This window comes from Chlorocebus sabaeus, chromosome 23 (assembly GCF_047675955.1).
Source record: "Chlorocebus sabaeus isolate Y175 chromosome 23, mChlSab1.0.hap1, whole genome shotgun sequence".
Taxonomy (NCBI): domain Eukaryota; kingdom Metazoa; phylum Chordata; class Mammalia; order Primates; family Cercopithecidae; genus Chlorocebus; species Chlorocebus sabaeus.
The window spans coordinates 54,128,712-54,152,108 of NC_132926.1; the positions used below are offsets into that span (position 1 = coordinate 54,128,712).

Consider the following 23,397-nt stretch of genomic DNA (forward strand, 5'->3'; position numbering starts at 1 on the left):
AAGCAAGGATTTAGATTTGGTAGCGGAAAGATAAAAGGTAAGAATCCCTCACGGATGGCATGTGACGCTCAATGAGTCATAAGTAACGTCATTTTCGGCCGGGCACAGTGATGCACACCTGTAATCCCAGCACTTTGGGAGGCCAAGGCAGGTGGATCACCTGAGGTCAGGAGTTCAAGACCAGCCCGGCCAACATGGCAAAACACTGTCTCTAGTAAAAAATACAAAAACTAGCCAGGAGAGGTGGCAGGCACCCATAATCTCAGCTACTTAGGAGGCTGAGATAAGGAGAACTGCTTGAACCCGGGAGGCTGAGGTTGCAGTGAGCCGAGATTGCGCCACTGCACTCCAGTCTGGGCGACAGAGCAAGCGTCTGTCTCAAAACAAACACGTAAGGTCATTTTCCTGGGTGTACATACAGGGAATGAGGAGAGAAGTTTGAAGAGAAGTGTGAGGGTACAGAATAGTGAGAAAGCAATCTATGGGGCAAAAATCATGGCTGCTTTGCTGAGCAAAATTATATGCTCATCTGAGATCTATAACCACGCAAACAAAGTGAGACCAACCAGGTAGCAGTGGAGAACAGAGATAGATAGCTTCCACCAGATGTTTTGTTGGGCAAATGATGGACACAGGGAATATGAGTATAAGAAAGGAAGTTTTAAGAAATAAATCTAGAAATACATGTTGAGGCCAGTTCATAGAGCGCCCTGAATGTCAGGCTAAAATATGTAAATTTTATTTCACAGGCAATGGGAATCCATGGAAGAATTTTTGACTATGAAAATGATATTCCCAAAGCTGTCTTCCTACATAATTAACCTGTCTTAAATGTAAAGCATTGAGTTGGTTAAAGAAAATAAATTATGAGACTATCTGCAAAGGACCAGAGATTAGGTGAAGGTAAGCAACAGTGAACTTCAGCCAGACCACTGAAGGTTAAATTCCTAAGCCTTTTATTTATTATTTATTTATTTTTAAATGCAGGGTCTCTCACTGTCATTCTGTTGCCCAGGCTGGAGTGTAGTGGCATCTCAGAAGACCAATCTTAGGTTTTACAGTAATGATGCTTATCTACAGGAGTGACTGGGAAAGTCACAAAATCACATCTCACTGCAGCCTCGACCACCCAGGCTCAAGTGATCCTCCCATTTCAGCTTCCTGAGTAACTGAAACTACAAGCATGCACCACCACACCCAGCTATTTTTTTTTAAATTTTTATAGAAATGGGGTCTCACTATCCTGCTTAGTCTAGTCTCAAACCCTTGGGCTCAAGTCATCCTCCAGCTTGGCCACCCACAGTGCTGGGATTACAAGTGTGAGCCACCATACATGGACAAGAGATCTTGGTATCTGTGAGATCCAGATCAATTTGGTGGTAACATCAGACCACATAGGAGACAATACTAAGGACTGGACCAGAATTGGGCAGGGTATTACCTAAAAGAGCTGGAAGCAAACATCCATCAAGGGACATATTGATTAGTTAAGGAATGCAGTAAGAACCAGAAAAGTTACCTTGAATATTGGATAAAAAAAAAAATTATAAAACTGTTGACCAGTGGCATGGCCAGAAGAGGTCAGGAAGAGTTCAGAAAGAGGTGTGCAGAATAGACAGTTTCAAAGTGGTTGAAGGGATAGGCATGCCAATACAGGTGCCAGGTGCTGGCCCAGGATGCTGACTAGGGTAGGGAGGCCAACCAATTTAAAAAGTAGAATAGAGGCTCGGCGTGGTGGCTCATGCCTGTAATCCCAGCACTTTGGGAAGCTGAGGTGGGTGGATCACCTGAGGTCAGGAGTTCAAGACCAGCCTGGCCAACATGGTGAAACCTCATCTCTACTAAAAATACAAAAATTAGCTGGGCATGGTGGTAGGCACCTGTAGTCCCAGCTACTTGGGAGGCTGAGGCAGGAGAATCACTTGAATCCAGGAGGCAGAAGTTGCAGTGAGCCAAGATCACCCCACTGCACTCCAGACTGGGTGACAAGAGCAAAACTCCGTCTCAAAAAAAAAGAAAAAAAGAAAAAACAAAACAAAACAAAACAACAACAATAGAATAGAAAGGACTTTGGAATTAATGTTCAGTTCAGTTTTACAGGATTGGCCAACTTAGTGACAAAGCTCTGATTTGAACACTGAGCTCTAGATTACAAGCCCTCTAAATACATGTGCCATCTATATGAGTTGAGCTCGTGAAATGAAAAGTCATAACATAACACAGTTAGAGATAAGTCAAAATCAGTCTAATAATGTGGTTGCCTGATGAGTTCTTTCTGCCCACTGCACAAAGCCAATTCACTGAGATTGTGATGTTTCAGTAAAGAAAGAGTTTAATTAGTGCTAGGCTAGCCACACGGAAGAGTTATTACTCAAATCAGCCTCCCCAAGAACTCAGAGGCTAAGGTTTTTATGGATAATTTGGTAGGCAGGGGGCTAGAGAACAGATGCTGCTGATTAGTTGGGGGTGAAATCAAAGGGGTGTGGCAAGTGGTCCTTGTGTGCTGAGTCTGCCTCCAGGTGGGGGTCACAGGACCAGTTGACTCATGAATGATTGATCCAGGTGGGGTTAGTTGGTTGCCAGAATGCAGAAATCTGTAAAATATCTCAAAAGGCCAATCATACGTTTTATAATAGTAATGTTATCTACAGGGGTAACTGGGATAGTCACAAGTCTTGTGACTTCTAGTCACATGACTCCTGAGCAGCAACGGATTAAAGAAAGGCAGGTCCTTCACATAATCCTAATCTCGTGGTCTTTCATTAGTCTTACAAAGATGATTTTAGTCTGGGTATAAGGAGGGGATTAGTTCTAGGGAGGCTATTATCATCCTTGCCTTCAAGTTAAACCAGAGGTGTCCAATTTTTTGGCTTCCTTGGGCCACACTGGAAGAATTGTTTTGGGCCACACATAAAATACACTAACAGTAACAATAGCTGATTAGCTTAAAAAAAAAAAAGAAAAGAAAAGAAAAGAAAAGAAAATTGCAAAAATGTCTCATAGTTTTAAGAAAGTTTATGAATTTGTGTTGGGCCACATTCAAAACCATCCTGGGCTGCCACATGCAGCCTGCGGGACATGGTTAGCTTGGCCTATACCCAGGAATGAGCAAGAATGCCAGCCTATGAGGCTAAAAGCAAGATGGAATCACCCATGCTAGATTTCTCTGGATCTCATAATCTTTGGAAAAGCGGTTTCAATCTTTCAAACCTCAGGATTTGATAATCTTCTTAAACCTGGGAACCAGCAGCTGTCTAGGGATCCCATGAATATTACTGGCAATCTGAAAGTACAATCTGTTCCCTGGGAAATCTACCACTCAGATTCCTTTACATATTTTCATTCCGTAAGCAAATTCTCTTTGTCACTTCATGATTAATAAATATATTAATTTAATTAGATCCCATTTGTCAATTTTGGCTTTTGTTGCCGTTGCTTTTGGTGTTTCAGACATGAAGTCCTTGCCCATGCCTATGTCCTGAATGGTATTACCTACATTTTCTTCTAGGGTTTTTATGGTTTTAGGTCTAACATTTAAGTCTCTAATCCATCTTGAATTAATTTTCGTATAAGGAGTAAGGAAAGGATACAGTTTCAGCTTTCTACTTATGGCTAGCCAATTTTCCCAGCACCATTTATTAAATAGGGAATCCTTTCCCCATTTCTTGTTTTTGTCAGCTTTGTCAAAGATCAGATGGCTGTAGATGTGTGGTATTCTTTCTGAGGGCTCTGTTCTGTTCCATTGGTCTATATCTCTGTTTTGCTACCAGTACCATGATGTTTTGGTTACTATAGCCTTGTAGTATAGTTTGAAGTCAGATAGCGTGATGCCTCCAGCTGTGTTCTTTTGGCTTAGGATTGTCTTGGCAAAGCAGGGTCTTTTTTGGTTCCATATGAACTTTAAAGCAGTTTTTTCCAATTCTGTGAAGAAAGTCATTGGTAGCTTAATGGGGATGGCATTGAATCTATAAATTACTTTGGGCAGTATGACCATTTTCACAATATTGATTCTTCCTATCCATGAGCATGGTATGTTCTTTCATTTGTTTTTGTCCTCTTTTATTTCACTGAGCAGTAGTTTGTAGTTCTCCTTGAAGAGATCCTTTACATTCCTTGTAAGTTGGATTCCTAGGTATTTTATTCTATTTGAAGCAATTGTGAATGGAAGTTCATTCATGATTTGGCTCTCTGTTTGTCTGTTACTGTTGTATAAGCTTCTGCACAGCAAAAGAAACTACCATCAGAGTGAACATGCAACCTACAGAATGGGAGAAAATTTTTGCAATCTATTCATCTGACAAAGGGCTAATATCCAGAACCTACAAAGAACTCAAACAAATTTACAAGAAAAAAGCAAACAACCCCATCAAAAAGTGAGCAAAGGATATGAACAGACATTTCTCAAAAGAAGGCATTCATACATCCAGCAGACACATGAAAAAATGCTCATCATCACTTGCCATCAGAGAAATGCAAATCAAAACCACAATGAGATGCCATCTCATACCAGTTAGAATGGCAATCATTAAAAAGTCAGGAAACTACAGGTGCTGGAGAGGATGTGGAGAAATAGGAACACTTTTACACTATTGGTGGGATTATAAACTATCAACCATTGTGGAAAACAGTATGGCGATTCCTCAAGCATCTAGAACTAGAAATACCATTTGACCCAGCCATCCCATTACTGAGTATATACCCAAAGGATTATAAATCATGCTACTATAAAGACACATGCACACGTATGTTTATTGCGGCACTATTCACAATAGCAAAGACTTGGAATCAACCCAAATGTCCATCAGTGACAGACAGGATTAAGAAAATGTGGCACATATATACCATGGAATACTATGCAACCATAAAAAAGGATGAGTTCGTATCCTTTGTACGGACATGGATGCAGCTGGAAACCATCATTCTCAGCAAACTATCACAAGAACAGAAAACTAAACACCGCATGTTCTCACTCATAGGTGGGAATTGAACAATGAGAACACTTGGACACAGGAAGGGGAACATCACACACCGGGGCCTATTATGGGGAGGGGATGGGGGGAGGGGGGAGGGATGGCATTGGGAGTTATACCTGATGTAAATGACGAGTTGATGGGTGCTGACAAGTTGATGGGTGCAGCACACCAACATGGCACATGTATACATATGTAACAAACCTGCACGTTGCGAACATGTACCCTAGAACTTAAAGTATAATAAAAAAAGAAAAGAAAAAAAAAGCATATTAAGCAACACTACACAAAGACACAGTTCCATTAAGGTTTATTCAATATCCATCTATCCAACATCTTATGACTATCAAGCATCAGGCACTGAGATAGGCCATGAATACAAAGAGAAATAAGACATCATCTTCGTTTCCCTTCAAGAAACCTACAGTACATTGATAAAAAATGAAAAGCAAAAAAATATCTATAATAGATATTCTGATTGTCATATGCATAAGGTTTATGGATGTATAACTCATGCAAAGGTCAGGAAAAGGATGGGAGGTGGTAGTGGTGATGGAGACAGTCACAAAAGACTTCCTTTAAGAAAGATCTGAAGACAAAGCAGATGGGGTAGAAGTAAGGGTTAGGACAATCTAGAAAGAGGAAATAATGTGACGCCTGCAGGTACAGAGCAGAGTGATGCCTTGGGAGAGAATTCCCTGTAGTTGCATAATGGCTAGAGCTACTACTATCACATTTCTTTTTTTTTGTTTTGTTTTCTTTGAGACAGAGCTTCACTCTTGTTACTCAGGCTAGAGTGCAATGGTGCGATCTCAGCTTACTGCAACCTCCACCTGCCTCAGCCTCCCAAGTAGCTGGGATTACAGGCACGTACCACCATGCCGCCTAATTTTGTATTTTTAGTAGAGATGGGGTTTCACTATGTTGGTCAGGCTGGTCTCGAGCTCCTGGCCTCAGGTGATCCGCCTACCTCGGCCTCCCCAAGTGCAGGGATTACAGGGGTAAGCCACTGCCACCGGCCTTACATTTCAGTTAGGTTTGGATTTTGCTCATTGCATGTGGATTTTAATTCTTTAGTATATTTATTTATTTTGTTTTCCCCTTCCTTGATTCGAAGTTCAATCAAGATTTTTTTTCACTCTTGCTTAATTTTCATAAACACTTAATTTTAAAAGAGTTTTTACTATAATGGATGCATGTAATAAACCCAGGAATAATACAAATAAAATTTAACCAAGACGGAAATAGACATGTGGTGGGTCATGCGTGTAATTGCAGCATTTTGGGAGGCCAAGGTGGGTGGATCACCTGAGGTCAGGATTTGGAGACTAGCCTGGTCAACATGGTGCAACCCCGTCTCTACTAAAACTAAAAAAATTAGCAGGGCGTGGTGGCGGGCTCCTGTAAGCCCAGCTGCTGGGGAGGCTGAGGCAGGAGAATTTCTTGAACCTCAGAGGCAGAGGTTACAGTGAGCCAAGATGGTGCCACTGCACTCCAGCCTGGGGACAGTGCAAGACTCTGTCTCAAAAAAAAAAAAAAAAAGAAAAAGAAAAAAGAAAAAAGAAAAAGAAATATACATGAAAAATAAGTCATTTAAAAGGGATAAGAGAGTTTACTTATTTACTGCCTTAGATTAAATTAACCAAAATGAAAGCTGACATAATTGAGGCAATACAAGACTGGTAGATCAGTTTTCTTCAGGAATGTTTTCAAAGGATGAAAGCTTTTTTATACAATATAAATGAAAGCATTCAGCAGCATGTGCTTATGAAAAAGGAAAAAAGAAAACCTCAAACCAGTTTCCATTCCCATAAGCATTTATTCTGATGTGAATTCTTAGCATCTTGATACTGCTTTATTGATGAATAAATTAAGGTAATTTATTTTGTTTGCCATTATTTCCACATACGAATCTTTGTTTAGAACCCACAGCTTCTGCTAAATAAATTATCTCCCTTTGGCTTCAGATCAAAAACAACCTCAAAAGAAGGTCATCTTTGCTGAAATTCAATTATTGACTCTCTCTTGGGACTTACAAGGAAAAGTTATGGCTATGAAAAAGAAAAGATTAGCCCCTTGTATCTGGAAATTTTGTTTATAGCATCAAGATAGATGGATTATATAAGTTCTGGTTTAAATACTTTGTCTTCTTCTGCTACAGTTAATAAAACTAAGCACTGATTCTCACATTCAGAGTAGTCAGCTGTATATTTCCCTCAATTTCTTTGACAATCTCTTAGATTTGTGGAGTTAAGTTACATTCTATTAAAAGTATATTCAATTCTAACTTTTGCTTCTATGACTATGTGACACTTAGTGGTTAACATCCATAAATGAGAACAGTTAAATAAACATGGCATTTCCATACTCGCATCCAATCCTATTTGAATTAGAAGTAGAGTGATACTAGATCTAGTATTCAGGAGCATGGTCCTGACTTCAAATATCTTTGAGTATGAATATAAATTTATATGTCAGAATTTATCCCAAGTGATGCCCTGACTTTTTTTTTTTTTCTGTTTTTGTTTTTTGTTTGTTTGTTTGTTTTTGAGACGGAGTCTCACTTTGTTGTCCAGGCTGGAGTGCAGTGGCGTGATCTTGGCTCCCTGCAACCATTGTGTCCCAGGTTCAAGTGATTCTCCTGCCTCAGCTACTGAGTAGCTGGGACTGCACCAACCACCATGCCTGGCTATTTTCTGTATTTTTAGTGGAGGCATAGTTTCACCATGTTGGCCAGGCTGGTCTCGAACTCCTGACTTCAAGTGATCCACCCATCTTGGTCTCCCAAGGTGTTGGGATTACAGGTGTGAGCCACCATCCCTAGCTGTCCTAACTTTCAGATCTAACAATATGATCACAATAGATATATAAAGTATTAAAATTTGAAAATTAAAAATATGTATTTTAAAGGAGTTCTTATGTTAAAAGCTTGTTAATCTTTAAAAAATAGTAAATAAGCATTATGAATTAATTAATGCTATACATAATTTAAAATGAAAATGAAAAATGTCTGGCTGTGGCAAAACCTTACAAACATGAAATAAAAGCATATTGAAAGTTAACTACATTTTGTCAGAAATTTTCCAGAGGTTTTGGCACTCATCCAAAGTTACAAAAACCTATTTACTCTGAACAGCCATCAAAATTGTTCTGGTCAGCAGGGATAAAGGGACTGGAAGGCATTGTCAAATAGGTTGACATATTGTGAGTCAACTTAGAGGATGATACGTTTGTGTGAAGTCAGAATCCTATTACAGACAGCCTAGTGTGATAAAAATTTTTGCTATCCTATTGCCTTATAAATTTGGGGATTTTTTATTTTTTTTATTTTTTTGAGATGAGTCTCTCTTTGTCACCCAGGCTGGAGTGCAGTAGCGTGATCTCAGCTCACTGCAACCTCCGCCTCCCGGGTTCAAGTGATCCTCATGCCTCAGCCTCAGAGTAGCTGGGATTACAGGCCTGCGCCACCACACCCAGCTAAATTTTGTATTTTTTGGTAGAGACAGGGTTTCCCCATGTTGGCCAGGCTGGTCTCAAACTCCCTACCTTAAGTGATCCGCCTGCCTCTGGCTCCCAAAGTGCTGGGATTATAGGCGTGAGCCACCGCACCCAGCCTTTTTAAGAGTTAAGATAATACAGATTATAACATAGTGATTCTATACAAGCTAAGTTTTATCCCCTTGATCTGTCTTGTAAGTACTTGTTCTGCCTTTAAGGACTGGTAACAATTCTTGTTTTCTTTCATTCCTGAAGCATACATGTATTTCTCTTGTCATCTCTCTTTGCATCCTTTCATTTCCTTGGCCTCAGCAATCTACCTTTTTGAGTTACAATAAATTTATAGTTGACCCTTGAAAAACACAGTGGTTAAGGTTGCTGACCTCCTGCACAGTTAAAAATTCACATATGACTTTTGACTCCCCCAAAACTGAACTACTAATAGCCTGCTGTTGACTAGAAGCTTTACTGATAACATAAACAGCAGGTTAACACAAATTTTATGTTATATGTATCATATACTGTATTCTTGTAATACAGCAATCTAGAGAAAAGAAAATGTTATTCAGAAAATTATAAGGAAGAGAAAACAGATTGACTATCCATAAGCAGAAAAACGCATCCAATATCTTCATCTTCAGCATCTGAGGAGGAGGAAGAAGAGAAAGTGTTGGTCTTGTCATCTCAGGGGTGGCAGAGGCAGAAGGAAATCTGGGAGTAAGTGGACCAGCACAATTCAAACATATGTTGTTCAAGGGTTGACAGTATAATAATGCAAGTTCAGTCTGTGGCTGAGGGCTCCTCCTTCCTTTGTTTTCCAAGTTCTATTCAACGTTATCTAGAATAGGAACGGGGCTCCTTACTTATTCACCAGGAAAGCCATGTGAAAAAAGTAGCCCCTGGAACATGTCTTGACCATCTTTATGGAGCAGATGCTCTATCAGTGTGCCCAGATTCAGATGATAACTTGGCATAGCAGGACTTCCAAGTCTTAGTGGAAAATTGGGGAGTCAGAGGACATTTATAGCCACAGTTTCTGGGATTAAGAAAAGCACGTGCAGAAGAGCAGTAACATTTTCAGTCTTGCCAGACCCGTTTCCTATGCTTGGCTGAGTTAATAATACACTTTTCTGGGATCCAACTGCATACAAGGCAACTAAGGAAAAATGAATGCTGTTCCTCTCACATTTTTTCTTTTTAATTATATGTTCTTTGGCAAATATCAAATTATGGCTTTATTTAATTGAGGAATTTAGAGGCATAGTAGGGTAATCTGGTCCAAGCCAGTGTATCTTTAGAATACCATAGTAAATTACCATATGCACATAGATTACCATAATGCACGGAGGTATATGTCTAATATACATATTAGATACATATAACATTATCCCACTGGCCAGAAATAACTCCTGTGCCTTCAAACAGAAGTCTCCTGCTTGTCCAGCAGAATTTGGTTTTGTGCATCCTTTCTAAATTTGATTTGATGAGCTCAAGCTCCCTAAAAATATCTACTCTTTCCTCCAAATGTATTCATATGACCAATGTAGCTAATCTCTATCCTTAACCTCCTATCAGGAAACACTGAGTTACTAAATAATAGTGAGGTTTCTGGGGAGTGACAGGAGAGAACACCATTCACTTTTTCTTTGTCAACAAGTGGTTTATACCAGGGACAGCTGCTCCACTATTGACAGCTGGCTGACAATTGTTTGCAACCCCAAAGTCTCCAATTCAGCTTATGTTGACAAATTGATGTCCATCTGCTGATGTTTGACAAAGGAGTGCCCAAGACTGTTCTGCAAATATCCTGGAAGTATCTTCGTCCCCAGCTCCAGTCTGAGCTATTTAGCAGCATTCCCAAGCAGTACATGCCCTTCAGGTAATCAGAGCAATCTCTGTAGCTAAGAAGGAACCCTTTGAAATTGATCAAGCTCCAATTCCCTGGTGCCTTGTCTGACATTTAGCTGGTGCTTGCCTCTCTGGATACAGAGGCAAGAAGACTTTTTTTTTAAACAAACAAACAAAAAGTACCATTCCTAAGGAATGGACAGAAGGAAGGGAACACCTTTTCCTGATAATGGTCTAATTCCAAAATTAGTCTTATAAACAAAGGAGGCAGGGGACCTTGACATCATTGAATTCCCACAGCTGGTGTAGTTAGAAAACACTGGACCCCAACCAAAAATTTCAGAGTAGATCTTTTTGCCCTTTGTTAATTACAAAATAAACAGATTTCTAGACCTCTTGCAAAGCAAGGACCTAAATAAGTAGTGTAAAAATGAGAGGGAGAACAAAGAAGAGAAATTGTGTACTTTCCTGACAAGATAAAACAGTGGATAGTTCTCTTCTCCAAGTTTGTAAGGTTTAACTAAAAACAGATTAGAAGGCACGGTGAGAGGTGTATTTTGTCTTCTATCCAAAAGTTTCCTCATCTTCTTTTATCTGATAACACTCCCTAGCCCTTCACCTCTGGCACATGACTCAGGTGTGGTCCAGGATCATATCCCATTGCCTTGGCTGCAGTAATTGATCTAAGGAGTAAGAAAATGATATGAACGGGGGCAATCAAATTCCTTCTCTGAGATTTCTTTGTAGACTGTGAGAAGGAAGCTCTGTTACCTGGAGTTGGGTGTGAATTAATGTTCTTTGATTGCAAGCACTATAAACCAGTGTTAACTACCTAAAGAAAAGAAAAGAATTTATGGTAATGACATAAGATAGCTTTCTGGGTTTTTTTTTTGTTTTTTGTTTTTTTTTTTTTTTTGAGATGTAGTCTCTTCCCTCTTCTTTCAGTAACAGAAATCATGCCTACTGAAAGAAGGGGAAAGTGGTTCTGAGCAGAAATAGTAAATGTTCACTATAGAGTGTTACTGGACAGCCAAGGGATCCTTTCCCTTTCTGTACCTGCAGTAGTCCACATGGGATCAACAGGCAAGGAGGGGCCACGGGAGCAGTCTAGAAAGCCTGCGGTTCAGCCTCCTTACCAGCCTGAAGGGCTCATACATCCCTTTCCTTCAACTAGTTTCATTTTAGTTTCTGTCACTTGCAACCAACAAAGTCCTGATCAATGCTTAGTTTTTATCTCAGTGCTGTTTAAGCCTATAGGTCTCTAAAATGACATTTTGAAAATCACAATCACACTAAATTTGTACATATTGAATTAGGCCACAGCCTTCAGCTGAAAGAAGTAATATTTCTTGGGATCTTCTGTGCAATAAATCTCTAAGCTCTGCAGGGACTCCTGAAACAGATGCTTATCCTTGTGGGAACTTCTGAAATCAGGAAGAAGACTTTGGTTTAGGGGTATAGTGGCTCTATTTCAGGAAAATACTTTCAGTGGACAAAGTCAGAGATAACCAACAGGCAATCTCTGAATGAGACCTATAGATTTTTTAATATTTAACTTTTTAGTTAAATATAAGCTATTTATATGAGGCAAATATTAAAACTCCTTAGGAATTTATCATATTTAGAAAGTACACCTTTAGTTGATCACTCCTATGCTCTCTTATTTTTTCCTGCTGTTAATTGCTGATGTGTATTGGTCTAAATGTAAAATATCCCACCTTGGAGTAGCTTCTGTATCTGAAAATTCAGTGGTAGTGCTGTAAAAGTAAATTCCTTCCTGCAAATCCTGGGGTAATGATTCCTGTGGAGGAGACATCTCTTGTCATTTTGCGTCCAGAATTGGTGGGTTCTTTTTCTCACTGACTTCAAGAATAAAGCTGTGGACCCTCATGGTGAGTGTTATAGTTCTTAAAGATGGTATGTCCGGAGTTTGTTCCTTCAGACGTTCAGATGTGTCTGGAGCTTCTTCCTCCTGGTGGGTTCATGGTCTCGCTGTTAGCAGTGAAGCTGCAGACCTTTGGGGTGAATGTTACAGCTCATAAAAGCAGCGTGGACCCAAAAACTGAGCAGCAGCAAGATTTATTGCAAAGAGGAAAGGAACAAAGCTTCCACACTGCGAAAGGGGACTCCAGCAGGTTACCCCTGGCTGGCTCAGGCAACCTGCTTTTATTCCCTTATCTGGCCCCACCCACATCCTGCTGACTAGTCCATTTTATAGAGAGCTGATTGGTCCACTTTACAGAGAGCTGATTGGCCCATTTTGACAGCTGATTGGTGCGTTTACAATCCTTGAGCTAGACACAGAGTCACAGAGCGCTAGTTAGCTAGATACAGAGTTAGCTAGATACAGAGTACCAATTTGTGTATTTACAAACCTTGAGCTAGACACAGAGTTCTGATTGGTGTATTTACAATCCTTGAGCCAGACACAGAGTTACAGAGTGCTAGTCCTCCAAGTCTCCACTAGGTTAGCTAGATACAGAGTACCAATTGGTGTATTCACAAACCCTGTGGTAGACAGAGAGTTCTGATTGGTGCACATACAATCCTCCGGCTAGATATAAAAGTTCTCCAAGTCCCCATCCAGTTCAGGAGCCCAGCTGGCTTCACCCAGGGGATCCTGCACCCTGGCTGCAGGTGAAGCTGCCCGCCAGTCCTGAGCGGTGCCTGCACTCCTCAGCCTGTGGGCTGTGGATGGGACCCGGCGCCACGGAGCAGGGGGTGGCGCCCGTCGGGGAGGCTCAGGCCCGCGGGGGAGCTCACCGCAGGGGGAAGAGCTCAGACATGGCGGGCTGCAGATTCCCTGCCCTGTGGGCAGGCAGCTAAGGCCAGGAGAGAATTTGAGTGCGGCCCCTGCAGGCCGGCACTGCTGGGGGACCCCGCGCAACCTCTGCCGCTGCTGGCCTGGGTGCTAAGCCCGTCACTGCCCTGGGCCTGCTGGGCCGGCCCGCCAGCCGTTCCCAGTGCCGGGCCCGCGGAGCATGCGCCCACCGACCCCGCGCCCGCTGGAACTCGCACTGGCCCGTGAGCGCGCGCGCGCGGCCGCGGTTCCCGCCCATGCCTTTCCCTCCACACCTCCCCGCAAGCAGAGAGAGGAGGCTCTGACCTCAGCCAGCCCAAAGAGGGGCTCCCACGGTGCTGTGGTGGGCTGAAGGGCTCCTCAAGCGCTGCCAGAGTGGACGCCAAGGCTGAGGAGGCGCTGAGAGTGAGGGCTGCTAGCACATTGTCACTTCTTAATTTTCTATCAAGGCAATAGCACCCTTGGACATACTAGAGAGTAGGGAGCAGAAAGTGCAGAAACACTGTGCTTTTGACTACATATCAACCTGAGCTCCGTAAAGTCTGATGATGGTGAGCAGTGGTTTTTGACGAAGTCCCAGCAGCTGAAACAGTGAAATTCCAAGACCAGACTAGTTACTTTCTTAGAAAACCCTAGATAGACTGGGAAAACAAATATCTGTGTTCAGTGGTGAAAGAAGGTTACCTGTAGAACTCATGGTCAAATAATTGGTTGCTAGTATGGCAAATAACAGCTTTGAAAGAGCTAGGCTGGGAGAAATTAGAAGAGGAAAAGGTGGCATTGTTCAACAGACCTACACACAAGTGGACAACTATTCAAGCCTAGTCTTATTCCAGTAAATATTAACATGACCTCTCTCGAAACGCTTGGAATGCTGCCAACTCAAGATTTTATTTAGGCCCAATGCAGTTTCTTTAAAACACACTTACACTTGACAGGGTTTTTAGTCAGTGTTAGGATTGCTTTAATCACTACTTTTTTATTTTCTAATGGAGATAATGTTCACATAACATAAAATTCACCATGTTAGCAATTTTAGAGTGTATAGGTCAGTGGCTTTACTATATTAAAAATACCATGCAATCACTGCTATATCTCATTCCAGAACATTTTTGTCACCTCCAAATCCCTCTTTTCCTAACACCTGGTTGCCACAGGAACTTTGATCCTGAGGAAGTTTGCAGGTGGAGAGGTAAAAAGAATACTGCAAGATAGAGAAGGTTTGAACTCTGTGCCTAGGGGTGAGCATCATGATAAAAGATTCACTTTAAAATATTGATGAAAATTGGCTCTGGGGTGTCGGCAAAGAAATATATTTCCAGACTTTCTCAAGAATGTAGGACAGCAATAGTCTGATACTTAAAATAAATGGAATAAGTTGTCTAGTGTTTAAAAAGTCGTGTGTCACTGAAAAATCACTAAAATGTCAATCCTATTACAGGCTTCCCCTCAAAAGTGTAGCTGGCTTGATTCAGACATTGAGTCTTGGATAAGCCTACCCTGGGATGTACCAGCACTACCTGGGGAGTACCTCCTTAATGGGAGTAAAACAAAGAGATAACTTTTGAGTTGCCAGGACTTTCATTGGGATAATAGGGACATGCATATGTAGGCTAGACACCTTATTTGGTAGCTGTGTGTATTAAGAGAGAAAAGAAAAAGAAATTAAAAGAAAAAAATTCAGAAGGATGCATTCCCTTAAGTACGCTAGCTTGAAATCTATAAACCAAGTTCCTGATGTTCTGGTCAAAGGCAGGCATTTTCATCAGATCAAGTAACTACTCATGTACCAACAACAGGACACAGTCAATAAGGTCTTTTGCAAAGTAACTGTCCTTCTAAGCCAAAGGAAACAAGGATTGTTGTTGTTTTGTGTGTGTGTGTGTGTGTGTGAGAGAGAGAGAGAGAGAGAGAGAGAGAGAGAGAGAGAGACGGAATTTCACTCTGTCATCCAGACTGGAGTGCAATAGTGCGGTCTCGGCTCACTGCAAACTCCACCTCCCAGGTTCAAGCAATTCTCCTGCCTCAGCCTCCCGAGTAGCTGGGATTACAGGCACCCACCATCACACCCGGCTAATTTTTGTGTTTTTAGTAGAGATGGGGTTTCACCGTGTTGGCCAGGCTGGTCTTGAACTCCTGACCTCAGATGATATGCCTGCCTCAGCCTCCCAAAGTGTTGGGATTACAGGTGTGAGCCACCACGACTGGCCACAAGGATTGTTTTAAAATTTAACCTTAGGTTCCTGCATACTGAAGTGTACCAAAAGGTGAACTCAAGCTTTGAAGGGATACAATAGGTGTTTTTAGTGAGTTCTGCTGAATAGAGCTGTAAGCATTTCAGGTGTGGAAATGATGGAAGGAATCCGCCTTGGGTTGTGATTATTTGAACAAAGTAAAATCAACAAACAACACTCAGGCTGTAAGTAAGTTTCCCGCTGTGCCAGTTTTGTAATAAAGGTGCTTTTCTTTTCAGCTGAACTTTCCATCGAGACTTAAATCGTTTATTTCTTTGGAGGTAATTTAAGCACACTGCCAATGAAATAGTTTACTGTGTTTATGTTTTTTAAAAAGAAAGAAATTTGATAGCACACTGTTTCATTAATTTGAATATGAATATGCCTAAAAATATTCCTAATATTCTGGAAGATCCCTCTGATTCCTCTGATCAGAAGACCTGAATGGCAGACCTGAATGACCTATAGACTGCTTAGAAAATGAACCAAACAAGGAAAAATCACACAGAGGTAAAAAGGAGTTCTAACTTATTTGGAAACATTTCATTAATCTGCTTATTAGAACTGTAAGCATCAGTTTGTAACTATAACAGAGAAATAGTGGAATGCTAATCTAGGTAACAAATGTCACTTAGAATCAACACTTTTTTTCCCTTCTCGCCATATAATTGTTAAAACAAAGCAAGCCTTCAGAGTAGGTGACCATGTATCACTTACTGAAGGCTAGAAGGGGACTCCTTTTCCAAAGTGGTTCACTCTCTATTTATTATGGGGTCTGAAATTATACCATTGGAGATTTATTTCTTAGACCATGACAGTCTTTTGTTCATTGAAGAAGCATCGACTTTTAAAGTACAAATACCCATGGTATGGGTGGCTCATTAAATATTACACTATATGTATGTATATATATTTTATTTTACTTTTTGAGACCCAGTCTCACTCTGTCACCCAGGCTGGACTGCAGTGGTGGGATCTCAGCTCACTGCAACCTCTGCCTCCCAGGTTCAAGTGATTCTCCTGCCTCAGCCTCTGGAGTAGCTGGGATTACAGGTACCCACCACCATATCCAGCTAATTTTTGTATTTTTAGTAGAGATGGGGTTTCCCCATGTTAGCCAGGCTGGTCTCGAACTCCTGACCTATGGTGATCCATCCACCTTGGCCTCCCAAAGTGCTGGGATTACAAGTGCGAGCCACCATGCCCGGCCTACACCATATTTTAACTTCACCACTAGTTGAAGGTGTATTGGAGATGTTTTTTGTTTGTTTGTTTAAATTTATTTTCATTTTATTTTTTGAGACAGAGTCTTGCTCTTTCACCAAGGCTGAAGTGCAGTGGCAAGATCACAGCTCACTGCAACCTCTGCCTCCCAAGTTCAAGCAAGTCTCATGCCTCAGCCTCCCAAGTAGCTGGGATTACAGGAATGCACCACCACGCCTGGCTAGGAGATATTGATTTTGCCTATCACTCTTTTCCAGTAATGAGATATTCCTTTAAGAAAGTGGATTTCTCTTAATCCAGCTCTGTGCTTTTGGTGGGAGCTGCCAGCTGGAGCATTCTCCTTCCCCATGTTTACTTCCTCTACCCTGCCACCCAGTGGTGGAGACATGACTACGGTTTGTCCAACCTTATTTCCTCAGCCCTGGCCACAAAGATTGGTTCATATCCACAGATGGGTACCCAACTAAGCTAGGATTGATTTCTTTCTTGTACTTTCCAACTGGAGCTAGTGGAAAAATGCTTTCTTTCTTCCCTGGAGATTATATGATAAGGAGGGCAGCCCATAGCTGCTTGTGGCCATATTTCCATTCTCTTCTGACATCTAGCTTGAGAGAATCAAGTCTCAATGCAGAGAGAAGCAGAGGTGAGTGACACAGAAGTTTCCTGATGGTACTTTAGACTGGAATCCATCTGACTCTAAGGCTAGTGCAGTGCTCTCTCGGTTTGTTTACATGCACCAGTAAATCACCCTTTCTCCTTAAGCTGTTATGACTGGAGCTCATTTGCAAACAGAGGTCTGAAAACCCAAAACAAACATTTTACAAGATAATCAGGGCAGTGGTGGTGTTCTAGGTCCAGAAACGTGCGTGTGGGGGGGTGGGTCAGCCCTAATTGTCCTGTGATTAAATAGGGGTCATTGTGTGTTAAAGTTACTGGAGATCTTTTCAGACTTTATTCTGAAGTGAATTCAGAGGCCAAGTTTACCAGGGTTTCTGAGAATGCTGGTTAATATTGTGCTGGGACCACAATGGCCTTGACAATCTCATGGACTATTGAATTTGGGTGAGGCTGCAAGGGACCTGCGGAAGAGCAAGATTGTGCAAATATTTGATTTAGGATCTTGGTGCTACACGTCAGTCAACTGAGTCAGTTTCCCCACCAAATAAGAGAAGCAACATGTAGCTCCAAAAGAGAATCACTGTTTTGATCCATAATGGATCTTACAATGACTGGCTTTATTTAAATCTTAAATTTACATCTGTTCATGAGTAGCCATGTTTTTCTCTACAGGTAGTTAAAAAAACCACACACACAAACAGAATAATGGGCAAAAAAAAAAAAAGGGTAGGATTTAATGTTTTCTTCCCTCTCCCAAGCCATTACAGTCCTAGTCCCTCAGTATTATTTAAATTTTGCCCTCTCAAAATATCCGAGAGACAAAATTGTCATTAGACAGTAAGTAATATTGAAAAAATGAAACTAAGAAGAATTAGAGACCTTGCGATTATTTTTCTTTGCACGGGGTTTAAAATGCAATTGGAAAGTTGAAAACTTCTCTTAAGCGAGCTGGGGAACCTTCTCCAATGTGCTCTACAATCATTGTCAGTTTCTTCTAATGAAACCAATGAAAAATCTGGCTAATGCCTCAGAATAAGGACTTTTAAATGGATAATATTCTCTAACGGATTTTATTCTTTTAGGCTTCATGGTGGTAAAAGCAAATTTACAAACTGCCTTTATGTTGTTTTATTGAAAGAAAAAACTATGTTTCAAGTTCACAGTGTTATGTGCATTTGAATCCTGGGAAAGCACTATTCAAAATTGAAAATGAAAATCAAATTCATATGAAAAGCTTTACCATGTAGTCAGGGTGCTGGGAGTGTCTCCCTTTCTGAAACTACACTTCACCTGCTTCCTCCTCCTCCATTTGGTTGTGCATTACTCCTCTTTTTCCACAATTGCTTATGAGTAATAAAGGAAGCCAGAGTAAGAACGATGACATGTTCTTGGCTTTGCAAGAGTGGCACACATCAAAGGAAGACATTTTTCCCAGGGAACCACAGCTTTGCAAGAGATTCACCAGGCAGGAATGAAGTTTGATATTACTGTGACATAACAGAGGGAATACCCTGAGTCTCCCAAAGATGGGAAAGGCACACTAGGGTACAGTCAGCTGCTGCTCTAGAGGCTAACTCTCCAAGTGTTGCTTGTGCAGTGGCAGGGTAATGAACATCTCTAAGCCTCTGCTTATTCTTAGGGAATTCGTAAATGTACTTACCTTAGAGGTTATTCTTAGAATTAAATAGACATGGAATGCTTAGCAAAATACCTGGCCCATGGTACTATATTAAATGTTAACTAGTGTTCTCACTAAAATAACAGTCTGAGATTTGGGGTTTTCTTGTTTGTTGTTTGCTTGTTTGTTGCCTAACGGTGTGTTTATAGTTTGTTAGCTGGAGAAGTCTTTTATTAAAAAATCAGAACCAATGTGGCTATTAACAATTTTCTAAACTACCCAGATTTCATCTCCAGCCAGCCTTCGCTGCTTGTTTCTGGTTCATTTGCCTATTGGAAAAAAAAAAAAAGATTATCTTCTCTTCCCCGTGCCCTAGTCTGTCAGCCTGTGTTTTCAGACAGCTCTGTCTCACTCCAGAGCCCAGTCCCTGCAGGCGCCTGTCTTCCTTCTTATGCCCTGCCCTCCCCCTACTACCACCCAGCTTGTCCAGCAACACTTCTCAGATCTATTTCAGCCTAGCTCTTCAGCCTCAAAGACTTTCCCTTAACGAGCAAACCGCTTATTCATTCTCTGCCCCTCTCAAGGTGAAAGTGAATCCAGCCTGGAGTTAGTAGTTCATGTGCTGTATCTATTGGTGCCACACAGAGGTCAGGCCAGGCCTGTGGCCTCGTTTTTTTTTTGCTTTGTTGCCAATACAACTACATACATCACCCAGCTGATGGGCCAGTGTGGATCTGTCACGTGGTAATACTGACCTCTAGGGGCTGGCTTTCCTTCACATAGAGTCTTTATCTTCTCATTGAGTTCCAGAACTGTGATGGCAGCCTCTTGCTTAGCTGTTGCCAAATCAGTCTGTAGCTTTTTCACTTTCTTTTCATGCTTTAGTTTCTTAAACAAATAAAAAATAAAAAAATAAGAGTTTCCATCCCTGGGGACAGATGCATCAAAGAAATAAAAGGAATGATGTCTGAACAAACACTGCCTTTGAAGCCTGCTTAGATGAAACACTCCCTGTTTATCTAGATTGAGTCCTGTTCGAGGTTTGTGAAACAGTGTATGTGCTCCTGTCAGAGCGTTTGAACCCTCAACAAAAAAAGCCCACTCTCTACCTCATAGTATCTTTTACACTTTTGAAGAGTTTTTATCTGGGTCAGAACCCTGTTGCTTATAATAGAGGCAATTAGAAGAACTCTAGTTGCCAGTTGGCATTTGCCACCGAGGTACTAATGCCTACTAGTATCAGATTTTTTTCCCCCATCTGTAAGTAGACTCATGTGAAATAGAGCCTTGATTCTAAGCCATTTCCCCTTCAACACTATAATGGTTTGCTTTCAGATACACTCTAAAATGTGTGATGTGACCACCAAATGCTGGTGTTTTCTGATATTTAGTATGGGATCCATATGGGGAAGGTGTCAAGGGTAAGAAAGGGTCAAGCATAAGAATGGTTTTTAAGCAGTAGTGAACAGGAATGCCTTGCTGTAAAATAATTTGATTTATGAGACCTAAATCTTTGGGAGAGCTGCATCAGGAACTTGTTACATAACTGAAGGATTCACCTTGAGACTTCATGACTCAAAAGTTCCTTTTAGGGTTTCAAAGTAGATTTGATTCTTTAAAATTGGATTTATCTGCTACTTTGGAGAAGCTGTCTGTTGTGAAAGGTGTTGCATTTGTACTTTCGTGTTGCTTTTGTATAGCTACCTTTCCATTGAAGAGCTCACCTTGCCAAGTCTTTGTGTGCTGGTAATTAGGAAGCTCAGAAAACGATCTACTAACATTTCTTATCAGACATAAATCTTGAGATAGGGAAGGGATGGTTTTTGCTCACTAGGGAAGATCATGTTCTTCCCTGGCCTCTGAAGGCAGTATACTCAGGCAGCAGCAAATTACTCTACTCTTTGAGAGTAACACCAGTAAAATCAATTTATCAAAAACGGTCTTAAATAGAAACGGACTTTTCATTTCAAAGACCCCTCATTTCACTTTTTGCTTTGTTGCCAGTACGACTACATACATCATCTGGATGATTTATGAGATCTAAACCTTTGGGAGGTCACTCAGATCAGGTTATCTTCTAGACCCCAAACAGGAAGATCAGGACTTCACTAAAGCTTAGTTAATGGCATAAACAGGGCTAAAGGAAATGTGTTACTCGAAGGAGAATGGTAGGCGTGGAACTTCTTTAAGGGGAGTTAGAGGGTAGAATTAGGCAAGGTTCAGCCAGCACAATCCATGTGAGAGGTACCCTGAGCCACAACGCAAAGGCCTGGTTTTCATGGCAGTACTTGTAAAGAGGTAGTACTAATTATTAGGATGCATCCTCTGGGTGTCAGGCACGATGCTGGCCAGATGTTGAAACACGAAGACTGATGAAGTCTCTGCCTCCAAGTCATGAAGACCTTCTAATGAATTCCCTTCTTCTGAGCCTCTATTCACTAAAAGGCTTCATAATTTGGCCTGTCGTGTACATTAGTTCAGGAGAGACCGAGCTGACCAAGAAATATGTCTGGGTATTTGGCAGCTGGACAGCTGTGTTTTTCAATTATTAAGTTGGCATTTTAATATATACCTCTGTCTCTTGTGAGCTGGTTTGGGTCAGCTTGTTCATGAGGATCTCATCTATCCCAGGCCTGTAGTGATAGCACCTTGTGAGGTCCTGGATAGTCACCATTGACATTTTCCTCTTCAATACTCTTCCACGCTCAAATTTCTACACTTTCTTTTTACAATTTAGAACTTTGGAGACATAGAGTAGGAGGAAGGGTACAGAAATGAAAATTGAGAAAGTGGAGAGAATGAGGGAAAATAAGGCAAGAGAGGTTGTGAAGGGAGTGCTAGAAAGTGTCCAAAAAGAACTGACAATGGTATGTGTGCTGAAATGTTAAGGACTAGGTGTGCTAATGAAAGCAAGTTGCACTGAAATGCATAAATAAGACAGTTGGATATAGAAACAATAGATACCTGATAAGATGAAGAAGATAGTAAAATATTCAATGTAGAGTCTAGTTTTTGACTTATATGGGTGTTTACTATATAATTATTTCAACTTTTTTGTATGTTTGCAATTTTTCATTATAGGATATTGGGGGAGAAAGAACTAAGATTTATCTTCCTTACATTGCCTCTCCCTTAATTCTTAATAAATGGTATTCAAATTCTCAAATCATGTCACGACTCTTCACATGCAGATATGTATTTTTCCAGAAACTTTTCTCAAAGTATGCATTGACAGTAAATAAACACAAGAAAAAATAAATGCAGTGAGGTGAGAATTAATGAATAGTCACTAGGAGCTGCCATGGTGTCTGTCACTAAGAAAAAGGCTTACTAAGCTACATTTTCATTTTGATGGAATAATTTGATGAATAGAATTCAGGAACTCAGTGAACAGAGACAGGGTTTCTCAATATCAGTTAAGAATTTCACCTTTCTAGGTACACATTTTAACTCTTTTTAAAAAAATATTCAATTACCAGAAAACACGTTCCTGTCTGTCTTTTACAGTGATTGCATTGTTCTGTCTCTTCTATTATAATATTTGTATATTTACCTTATAATCTGAGAAGGAAATTGAGACTATTTAGTTTGGAGAAGACATTACAGTATACAGGGCAGTCATGGCAGTTGACTTTAGTTACCTAAGGGACCATTCAAGAGGAGAGGAAGCTGAGTCAAACAATGTTGTTTTCAAGATAACACGAAGAACAATGGGTAGAAACCATGAGGAGGCAGACGTTGGCACAACATGAGAAAGAACCCTCCGACAATCAGAGCATCCAGAACAGGATAGGATGCATCCTGGCAAAGACCTCCTGCTCTGGGAAAGATCAAGCAGGGACTGGATGGACATCTTCAGACAGGCCCTTGGTGACCTGTGGGACCTGGGTTGAGAGGTCACTGGAAGTTGGGCTTCCCTCAACTCTTTCCACTACTGGCTTTCTCCAGCTCCCTGAGGGGCACAGCACATGAGTAAATGAACATCTCAGCCCTCAAAGCCTTCAGGGTTGGTGTAGTTGGTACACTTTAAAGATAATTCTGGTATTTGTGAGAAGTTGGATAAGAAGGCCAAGAAAGCCTGTGGGTCCCTTAGAATTCAAGGATGATGTGAATCAAAATGTCACTTTAATATTTAGCTATAAGGGAGGGGAAAATTAAATTTAAATTAAAAATTGGATAAAAGACTTAGATTGGCTGTCTAACATTTCTGTTGAGACTTTTTGATTACTCAGATACACTTAAAAATAGTTCAACATCTTCATCTTTTTTTTTTTTTTCTTTTCTTCAGAAAGAATTGCTCTCTGCTATTAATTCATAGCTTTAACCAAGCCCTTTGGGCATTTCAAACAATTCAATTTGCCAACATGTTTTTTATTAGTCATAGACATCAAATGATTTCAGCAACAATAATATTTTCCTTGCTGTTTGGCGTTCACTAGCCAGGCAACCCAAATGTCATACTTGAATCTAATGCAGTCTGTTATGGTCTCCTTAGTAACTAGGAACTCTCTTTGGTGATTACTGAAAGGATAGGAAGGCTTTATAGCTTGGAGGTAAATTCCTATTACTGTGCTCTTTTCCTACTTC

The 23,397-nt window shown here is 40.8% G+C and overlaps 1 protein-coding gene across 1 annotated transcript in view; it reads right to left on the bottom strand.

The window, feature by feature from the left end:
* The window catches only part of CCDC192 (coiled-coil domain containing 192), a 254,994-nt gene that overhangs the window by 63,309 nt on the left and 168,288 nt on the right, over window positions 1-23,397 (bottom strand). Inside the window, exon 6 of the mRNA XM_008014308.3 lies at window positions 19,566-19,698. Coding sequence (XP_008012499.2) covers window positions 19,566-19,698 — 133 coding nt within the window. The remainder of the gene's footprint in view (window positions 1-19,565; window positions 19,699-23,397) is intronic.